At 36.5% G+C, this 10,346-nt stretch overlaps 1 protein-coding gene across 1 annotated transcript; it reads left to right on the forward strand.

Moving 5' to 3' along the window:
* The first annotated feature begins 889 nt into the window (after positions 1-889).
* On the forward strand, positions 890-8,136 carry golph3a (golgi phosphoprotein 3a). Its single transcript, XM_028456382.1, has 4 exons — positions 890-1,294; positions 3,033-3,164; positions 4,212-4,326; positions 7,147-8,136. Exons 1-4 carry the CDS (start codon positions 1,085-1,087, stop codon positions 7,569-7,571), a joined length of 882 nt encoding a protein of 293 aa, XP_028312183.1. The 5' UTR covers positions 890-1,084; the 3' UTR covers positions 7,572-8,136.
* The last annotated feature ends 2,210 nt before the right edge of the window (positions 8,137-10,346 follow it).

Below are 10,346 nucleotides of genomic sequence, written 5' to 3' on the forward strand. Positions count from 1 at the left end.
AGAAGTACAATCTTTTTAAGACAGCAATGCATGTTTTGTTATTGCAATTAAATAAATGAATTTATTTTGTTGCATAATTGTGACCATCACCAGCTCTCCCTAAGGAAGCGTAAGAAACATATATACTATACATACATAACATACATTTATAATAAGTGCTGACTCGGCCACTGGGAGTGAGGCCCAAGGCCAACACATGATGACTTGATAATAATGTATCATGTTTTTCTGCAGTCAGTGTCTTCTCCTCGTCCTTCTCTCTCTGCTCTGTTTCAGGTGTTGTGAAGCTGATGATGTCACTTCCTGATCTGTGGTTCACGGCTCAACTAGTCTGGAACACTCTGATGTTCTATCTCTCTATCCTGTTCTGTTGGTCCTTCTGTCCACTAACCACAACCAGTCCACGCAGATGGCTGCCACCTCTGAACCTGGTTCTAATGGAGATTTCTTCCTGTTAAAAGGGAGTTGTTTCTTCCCACTGTCGCTAAAAACTTGTTCATGTGGATCTTGTTGGGTTTTTTCTTTCTTATTATGAATTTTATATTTTGATAAGCGCACTGAGATGACTTTGTTGTAAATTGCGCGATACAAATAAAGTTGAATTGAATTGAAATGATTTGCCCCAAATTATTTTCTTCATCAAGATTGGCCCTAATCCTCTTCCGTAGTTTCTGGCACTTTCACTGTTGCCACTTTTAGCGTTAAATTCGGGAGATATTTTTATTTATTGTTGTTCTTTTTATGTGTGTCTAGATTTTGGTAAGTTTAACTTATTTTACTGTTAAAAAGCAGATAATTAACTACTTTGTCCGTAGAGTCCTGCTGGAGTCATAGTCAGTGCTGATGTGGCTTTCTTTGTTTACATAGCCTCGGCCTCCCCCTGCTGGTTAGATCTGGTACTATATCCGGGACACGACGCCATATTGGAACAGACGGAGTCAGGAAAAGGGAGCAGAGCAGCGGGCTGCCTACTGCCCCAGGCCGGAGGAGGAGAACCACAGGCCCAGCTGTATGGTGACCAGTATCCCGGTGGAAGCTCTAGGGCAGCACGGTCCAAGGTGAGCTTTTCGCAACCAGAACCGACATGACGTCCCTGACCCAGAGGAGCTCGGGCCTGGTGCAGCGGCGGACCGAAGCCTCGCGTTCCGCCGCTGACAAGGAGCGTCCGGACGGCCTGGAGGACGACGAGCCCCGGCGGGGAGACGAGCTGGAGGACGACCAGTCTGGAGACTCCAAAGAAACACGGCTTACCCTCATGGAGGAAGTGCTGTTGTTGGGACTGAAGGACCGAGAGGTACCGTAGATAATACCCGGGCTGAATGTGTTCAACTGAGGCTAACTGTCCCTGTGTGAACCGCTGAGGAAAGTTAGCTTCTTATTGTGCTAGCAGAGGCTAACAACAATATGCTACCTTATTATTCGTATTAAGTGTCTAGGCTGTAACAAATTAGTTAACTCACGATGCGATACAAAATTGATTATAGCGTCACGATACGATAAAAAAAAATGACAAAAATGCCCAATGAAGAATAAAAAAACTTTATTGACAATATAAACAATTTGGCTGTAAAAGTGAGACAGTGGGAGTGTTTAGCTTCACAAATAAAGAATGAAGACAAATGTAGTAATCTGATCTTTTAAAAAATATATATTATTTCCTAATTTTGCAACATGAAAGTAGTGAAAGCTGCATTGTTTGCGCACTTCCGGTAAGAGAGTAAAGTTGCTCAAATAAAGTAGTGTTGTTACTAGTGATGCACCGAAATTCCGGTGACCAAAAATGGCCCAAAAGTTAAATTTCGGTTTTTGGCCAAAACTGAAACAGGATGCTGTGATGATGGAAAAGGACCAAGTTGTCCACAGACCCACAGAGCGTTTGTTTTTAAATACATCTGAGCGCTAAAGTGATTTCATAACATATTTAACGGAGTAGTACGTTTGTCACTGAGACACTGTAGTTACTCGTAGCCCTCCGTTACCAAGAATCTGATTTCAGAGTCTGTCAGCGCACGTTTCACAGAGATCCTCTGATCTACATCACCACGGTACTTGGTCCGCGTTATAAAAATCATTACTTGGATGGAATTAAAGTAGTGTGTGTAGTGTGTTTTAATGAGAACATATTTAATGGGCAGTGGCTATACGTACAATTCCTGTATCATTAAACTGACATTCTGTTTGTACGCAGCGCCCCTCATTGGCCAGTTTAGGTCACGTGACTAAGACTAACCCTAACCTTAAAAATTGTTGCGATATAGGGTTATAACCTAACCTTTCTATTGAACGTGATTCTCTTCCAGCAGCTCAGTCAGATATAGGACTGTCGAACATTATTTAACCTTATTTATAAGTGAAACATTTTACTTTTAAAATTTTATATTGTGCATTGCTGGAATGTCAGCGCTAAATACATACTTTCCTATTTTAAATGTATTTATTCTTTGAAGGACTAATAATTTATACAATTGCAATGTTTTAATTTGAGTAAAGTTGGTAAACATTCAGAGTCATAAATGTGATGGGACTATTAATTTGCATAATAATTTGTTTCGGTTTTTGGCCGAGAATTTTCATTTCGGTGCATCCCTAAAAAAGATACAAAAGCATTTAAAAGTCCAACAATGTAGATTACGGCATTAAAAGTGTCTTCACTGAATGTATGAGGGATTATATCCAGATAAGCGCACACTGACCAAGGTGTTAGCTCCTTAGCTCGTTTCAGCCTCATCTACATGTTTTGGGTTTTAAAAAACAAAATAAACATTTTCATGTAAAATATTTAAAAAATAATAATAGTTAACCCGATAAACTATTTTGTCAAGATTTCAGGAAGTTTGATAGCCAGTAATGACATGTGATTAGGGAAAGATAATCAAACATATCAGAAAATGTACTTTTGAGCAGTTGTTCCTTTTTTAAAAAAAAAAGATGTCGTTTGTTGCTTCATTTCTTTTTTGTCATCCTAAAAGGTTGTTTTTAATCATCAAATGATGTGATGTTGGTTTTATTTAATATTTCCTGTGATTATGTAGGGCTACACCTCGTTTTGGAACGACTGCATTTCCTCAGGTTTGAGAGGCTGTATGCTCATTGAGCTGGCCCTGAGGGGACGCCTTCAGCTGGAGGCCTGTGGCATGAGGAGGAAAGGACTGCTGGCTAGAAAGGTACCACACACAGGGTTAGAGTCCGTTACAATTACCTGTTCAATTACAGTTCAGTTACAATTACAGTCACCAGCATTTTTCCCAATTACTATTAAGTTATGATTATTTTTATCCCCTTAAAGTCAATTACAATTAAAAAAATACTTAAACAAAACAATATTATCTTTCTAATTAGTTTTTATTGTAATTGACAGATTTAGTAGAATTCCCATCCCAATCACAAAGTCAATTATCTGAACTCAATTACAATTCAATTATGATTACAACAGCAACATATGTTTAAAATTACGATTATATTTACACCTTAATTGTAATTAGTTATCAATTACATGTTACAATTATAATTGACCCCATCCCTAATTACAATCACCTTCTCAATTACTAAAGTTCAATTATAATTAATCACAATTACTAAGCCTGAAATAAATAACCTAATAAAGGTGAACCTTCCTCTTGTGTTAGCTTTCTGTTAGCATCTCTAATGCTAACAGGTCCTAAATCAGCTGTAAAATACACTAATAACAAATATCTATCATCTGATTTATTTCCTATCTATTGATTACCTTGTTACGCTTCCTAATCAATGAAAATATAGGTTTTAATATGTATGGTGTGGGCGTCACTATATCTCTAAATTAACATTTTTTAAATGGTAAAGTGTGTGAAAACTTGATGTGAAACATATTTTAATGATTAAGTACAAATGTGTAGAACTGTAACATGGTTCACTAGTTTAGTTTTAAATTATAATTGACAGTTTGTATAGAATTTTTTTTTGACAATTACAAAGTCAATTATCTTAACTCAATTACAGTTTAATTACAGATTTTTAAAATTACAATTATAATTAGGCCATACGTGTAATTAATGATCAATTACATGATTACAATTATAATTGACTCCAACCCTGCACACTACAGACACACCTGCACTCCACCCATAAAGTGGTCGGAGTCATTGCTGAGTCACACTAAAATAATGCTGACTAACGTGTTCATCAGGTCACACGTGTTTGATGGCATTAATTAATGTTTGTAAACTCTGCAGGTGATCTGTAAGTCGGATGCTCCTACAGGAGACGTGTTGTTGGATGAAGCTTTAAAACACATCAAAGACACCCAACCACCTGAGACCGTTCAGAGCTGGATAGAACTGCTCAGTGGTGAGTCGTGACCTCATTCTGCTACATGTACACACTAGGGCTGTAACGATACACTCAACCATACTGGGTTCACGATTGGATTAGGAAAAACAAACAATTTAATGATGCTCTTAAGTCCTGAATACATAGAAATCATATTTTGTAGGGAAAAAAACACTAGTCATTAGTCAAAATACAGATTCTTATTATTTTATTCAAATTGTCAAGAAGTTTTCTAACTAATATATTTTTTTATTTTCTTCTTATAAGCTTCTTACAAACTGTTTAAACTCATAAACCAAAATAAACGGCACATTTCTTCATTTATCACCAGGAAAAGTTGAACAACAATATAATATAATATAATATAGTGTGTTGCTGTGCGTGCAGCTATTAATGGGAACGTTCATTATTTAGTATCCATTCAAACTACAAAATATTATTTCATTTTGTAACAAAAGAACAGATCAGCCTTTAATTCCAGGAGGTAAATAGGGGTACATTTCGTTACGTTTGAAAAGATAAAATCAAAACTTGTTTTGAGACATGGCTATCATTTGTAATTTTTGTTTTCTTTAAAAAGAAAAGCAGAAAAATTGTGAAAATCAAAAAAAAAAATTGTGATTAAAATGTAAGGTTTGATTTTCAGGCCATATTGCCCAGCCCTACTACAATAAAATCTGCTTTAACAGAATCACAGAATTGACTATGGATGTAACGATTCACTCAACTCCCGATACGATTCGATTCACGATACTGGGTTCCCGATACGATTCTCTCAAGATTTATTTTACAAAATGGGACTGTAGACAAATTTTTTTTTTTGGGAAAAAACTAGAAAATGCTGTACTATTTTCCTTTTATTTTTCATTGTCAAAAGAATTCCTTGATAAACTATTCAAAACAATGCAATTTAACTAAAAATAAATCTTGAATGAAATAAATAAAGGAATAATACAAATGAAAATGAAGCCTATTAATTTAAATTCTGGTTTTATAATAAACAATGCAAAACTGCATAATAGTTCTTTTTCTTTTAAAAGTGCAACTGAAAATGTATTTTGTGCCTTAACAATTGGACTTTAAAAAAAAAAAAAAACGTGATTACACTGATTTACGTCATATTTGTTTGGACCAGCAGAGGGCGCTGGTAACACAGTGGTCGGTTGGCATGCAGATATCTTGCAGTGAAGAAGAGAAGCTATGCTAGCAGACAGAGCTAATAGAAAAACGTGACTTTTACAGATATTCAAGTAATATTACAGATATTCTTTCGGTGCTAAAGGGGTAAAGAATCATTTATTAACATATTTAAGAGTAGAAGGCGGTCAGAAAGAAAGTATTAGCAGACTCCGCCCGCTGCCTACACTTGTGGATAGCACCCCCTGCTGGTTAAAAAAAGTACTGCGATTCAATTTTCAGAAATCGATATCAACCATGATACCTATGAATCGATTTTTAACTGCCTTACGATTAATCGTCACATCCCTAGAATCGACCAATGAAAACAGTTAAATACGTAAATGGATAAAATCAGCATGAAAGACCGTCACCGTGGGACAAAGAAGGTTTTTTGTAATGGAGTAATGTTTCTGAGGACTCCTTTTTAGGTTCACCGCCCTAGCTCCTCCCCCTCCCCCCCTCCTCCTCCTCCTCTAGCTGCATTAAACTCATCTTAAATCACCACAAACACTGTTTAAAACAAAATCATTAATAAGGAGCAGAATAATCTGTCACTACAACTTATATTTACCTTTTAATTGTATCTTACTTTATTTGTGACGTACATTTTTGTTTAATTGATTTTTTTATTTATTAGTATTTATTTTGTTTAGTCACAGGAGTTAAAAACTAATGATCTTTTAAAAATTTTTTAAATATTTCTAAAAAATGGAATTTAAAAAATGAAAGTGGAAGAAACCGAACTTGTGAAAAAATAAAACGGAATTTTGAAAAAATAAAACGGAATTTATAGGGCCCTACTACCAACTAGGGATGCAACAATATTTGGTATTTTACCGTTCAATACGCCCTGTTTGGTTCAATGCACGACGGAAAACAACGGTATGTTCGGTACGGTTCCTCTTCTCAAAACTATGTGCAGCCGTGCATGCTGGGTGATCCTTTCAGAGCAGAGACATTGTTCAGGCTCAGTGCCATGTGCTGCTCATGACACCTTCAGAGCCTGTGTTTGCGGCGCAGAAGAACCTGTTACTCTACATTCTGCTGGCTGTTTGTACGACTCCTCACCAACCGTCCACGTTTCACCGTCATTCCTCCGCCTTTTGACTGGAGAGGTGCCGACAACAGTCCGCAGCCATCCCGGGTGCTGGCGTGGATCCTGCTGCATGTGTGTCAGACTGGAGCTGTCTGTCTATAGAGCTGCATGTACAGGCTGGGGCGTGGATGCTGTGAGCACGGGCCAGGATGTTTCCAACTCGCGGGGCCCCGCATGTACGGCAAAATGTTGCCTGCACCGCCCGCTGCACAGCCAATCAGCACTGGCTCACAGCTGCGATGCATTCATGGACCGTTGTAAAATAGCAGATACCTAGACTTTCAGTTTAAAAAATTACCCTAACCAAGATTAATTGATCATTTCTTCACTTGCACCTCCCTGCGAGTAGCCCGCTGACCTGCACATCACTAGTGTGCATGTATATATGTATGTTTATCTGTGTATATGCATGTATACATTTATGCATTGTGTGTGTGTATATATATTTATTTTGTGATTGCCGTAACCGTACCGTTACCCAAAAACCGTGATGCATACTGAACCGTGGGAAAACTGTACCGTTGCATCCCTACGACCAACGCTGTGATTGTTTTCCTCTCCAGGGGAGACGTGGAACCCTATGAAGCTTTATTACCAACTGAGGAACGTCAGAGAACGTCTGGCTAAGAACCTGGTGGAGAAAGGCGTCCTGACCACGGAGAAGCAGAACTTCCTGCTCTTTGACATGACCACGCACCCTCTGACCAACAACAACATCAAACAACGACTCATCAAAAAGGTCCAGGAGGCCGTGTTGGAGAAGTGGGTCAACGACCCCCACCGCATGGACAAGCGCATGCTAGCGCTCATCTTCTTAGCCCACTCCTCAGACGTCCTGGAAAATGCCTTCGCCCCACTGCTTGATGACCAGTACGACCTAGCGATGAAGAGAGTGAGACAGCTGCTGGAGCTGGAGCCTGAGGGTGAGAGCATGAAGAGCAACAGCAACGAGCTGCTCTGGGCTGTAATCGCTGCTTTTATCAAATAATTACAATAAATCATCATCTAGAGCAGTTACGGCATTCAAGTGGCATTTTGACCCTGGAATCCTCTTCTAACTCTACATGGTGACTCAGTAAATAAACCCATGGGTTCTAATCCTCCCCCCATGACTGGAGATCTGGATTCCCTCCCCCCACTAATAATAATAGTTATTTTGTTTTTTGCAGCTAATTACCCCCCATTACTGTGGCTGTTTACCAGGTGTTGTTTATATGGTTACCAGGCTTGGGGTTAATTACAATTACATCTTCAATTATCCATGTTCAGTTACAACTCCATTATGATTACTGTGACCAGCATTTTCCCCAATTACAATTAAAATAACAATTATTATTATAAAGTCAAATAAAATTATGTTCTTAATGTCTAAAGTTCAATTAAAATTAATCACAATTACTGAACCTTTATTATATAACCTTTTTAAATGTAGTCTTCCTCTTGTGTTAGCTTTCCGTTAGCATCTCTAATGCTAATGTCTTAAATCAGCTGTAAAACACACTAATAAATATTATCTATCATCTAATTAGTTTCGCATCTATTGATTACCTTATTAGGATTCCTAATCAATGAATATATAGGTATTAATATTTATGGTGTGGGCGTCTGAGCTTTTTTTTCCTGTCACTATACCCACAGATTACATTTATTTTATAAAATAAAATGATCCTCAAGACAACCGAAAGGTAAACTTGATACAAAACATATTTTAATAATTGTTAACTACGTATGCCTATGTGTAAGCCATAGAACATGGTTCCATGGTTTTGTTTTTAATGACATTATGAATGACAGTTTTTTTTTTTAATAGAATTTCAATGCAAATTACAATTATCTGAACTCAATTACAATTCAATTATGATTACAACAGCAACATATTTTTCAATTACATCATCATTGTAATTATCAATTACACAATTATAATTGACCCCAACCCTGATGGTTACTCTAGACAGCGACACATGACAAATCCAGACATATCTCCTTTTTTTTTTTTTTTTTGTGTGTGTGTAAAATATGGCGTTTAAGTTCTCGGTTACTGAAGGTGAGTTCAATGTTTCCAACTGTTACTGTACACGTTTATTAATACTCATGAGTCATGGTCTGAAGAAGTTTTCCACCATAATGTTAAAATAGATGATAAAGGATCTGTGCTGCTGTGATTAGCATGCGGTACAGTCTTTGCTAACACCCAAACCATCACAGCTAATGTTTTACAGTAGAGGGGGGAAAGCTGTCATGTTTAGTAATTCAGTAACATCAGAACAGTCCTTTAAGGTTGTATTTCCAACCATGACATTAGCATTAAAACGTTTACTTTCACAAATGCTCAACAGTGACTTTATTTTTGATACAAGCATTTTTAATTTTTAGCTGTTGACCAAGTACGGGACCAGAACAGTTGGTTTTTATTCTTTGGTTATACCCTCAGCTGGTGTAGATTTATTAAAAACAAAGCCAAAATGTAGTGATCAGTTTGCCAACTTCATTTAATGGTGTTCAAATAATCCTTAAATGAACTGAAACGCTGTAAATAAATAATCGCCACCTATTGGAAACCAACTAGGCCCAGTTTATGGAGTGGAAACCAACCAGTGCAATTACTATTAATTCTAATAACTAAACCTGTCACATGCTCATTGGTTCTATTCAGTAGATGAATTCCATTCTGTTTATTATATTTCTTTATTCTGTCCATGTGCTTGTGGGTTTGTCGGTATCTACGAAGCCTTTTCAGGATGAAGTCTATCTTTGCTCTTAATTCTGTTTTTGCCTCTTTTTACATTTTGTTCTGTTTAAAAAAACTTTGGCTCCTCGACGTCGCACATCTCTGGAAAAGCTGATGCTTGATCTGCGAACGCCTTCTTTAAATATTGTATGTAGCAAAAGGATGGGATGAGAGTGATAGATTATATATGTGGTGTGTGGAAATCTCCTCAAACTGCAGATTTAAAATATACAAATGATATAAATTGTCAAATAAAGGGACTTTCTGTCTGTGTACATTTTTACTCTTATTAATAAATCAATGACTTTGAAGTGATTATTTAATTATTTAACATTTGGATTTCACAGGACTTAACGGCTGTGCTGCAGATACCACAGCACACCCTCGACAGGTGTGGTTGGTTTGGTTTATCCATTCACATTCAGACCCACCTTCCAATTGGTGCTTAATTTTTTAAAGAACTCAAAATCAGGAGATAAAGTAAAGCAAAAGTTTTGTCTCAGATCATCAAACCTTTATAGGTATGAATTAAAATGAATAGATGGTGTTAAATGTAATGGAATTCATTAATAGGAGATCATTTTAAAAAAGTTTTTCTTTCATTTTTCCTAATAAAGTGCTTTATTTCACTCTTTATATAAATGCAGACAATACTAATCTACTTTCTACATGGTGAACATAAGTTGCTCCCAATTTTGTCGCCTTTCTATTGAATGTTTGATAAAGATTTTGTTTATTTCCAGTTTAAAAAACATTTTCAATCAAAGGAAAAAAGTGTTCAAATGCAATTATTTGGGTTTCCAGTATTTTTATTTTTTTTTGTATTTCAACACTTTTTTTTTTTTGAAATAAATGTTTTGATTGAAAAGTCTTTTTAATAACACAACATCTATGCTATGCTAAGCTAACTACCTACTAGGGCTGCTCGATTATAGAAAAAAATAATTATCACGATTATTTTAGTCATAATTGAAATCACGATTATTCAAACAATTATTTGTAAACCAATTTTTTTTCATTTTTGTACAGGAAAAA

Source organism: Gouania willdenowi, chromosome 9 (assembly GCF_900634775.1).
Source record: "Gouania willdenowi chromosome 9, fGouWil2.1, whole genome shotgun sequence".
In the NCBI taxonomy this organism is placed as follows: Eukaryota; Metazoa; Chordata; class Actinopteri; order Blenniiformes; family Gobiesocidae; genus Gouania; species Gouania willdenowi.

What these genes read in the sequence shown, in the direction of transcription:
- golph3a (XM_028456382.1), top strand. Translation starts at nt 1,085, where the DNA reads ATGACGTCCCTGACCCAGAGGAGCTCGGGCCTGGTGCAGCGGCGGACC. An exon ending in AAGGACTGCTGGCTAGAAAG is followed by an intron (nt 3,165 to 4,211) that starts GTACCACACACA and finishes TAAACTCTGCAG; the next exon opens with GTGATCTGTAAGTCGGATGC. An exon ending in CTGGATAGAACTGCTCAGTG is followed by an intron (nt 4,327 to 7,146) that starts GTGAGTCGTGAC and finishes TTTCCTCTCCAG; the next exon opens with GGGAGACGTGGAACCCTATG.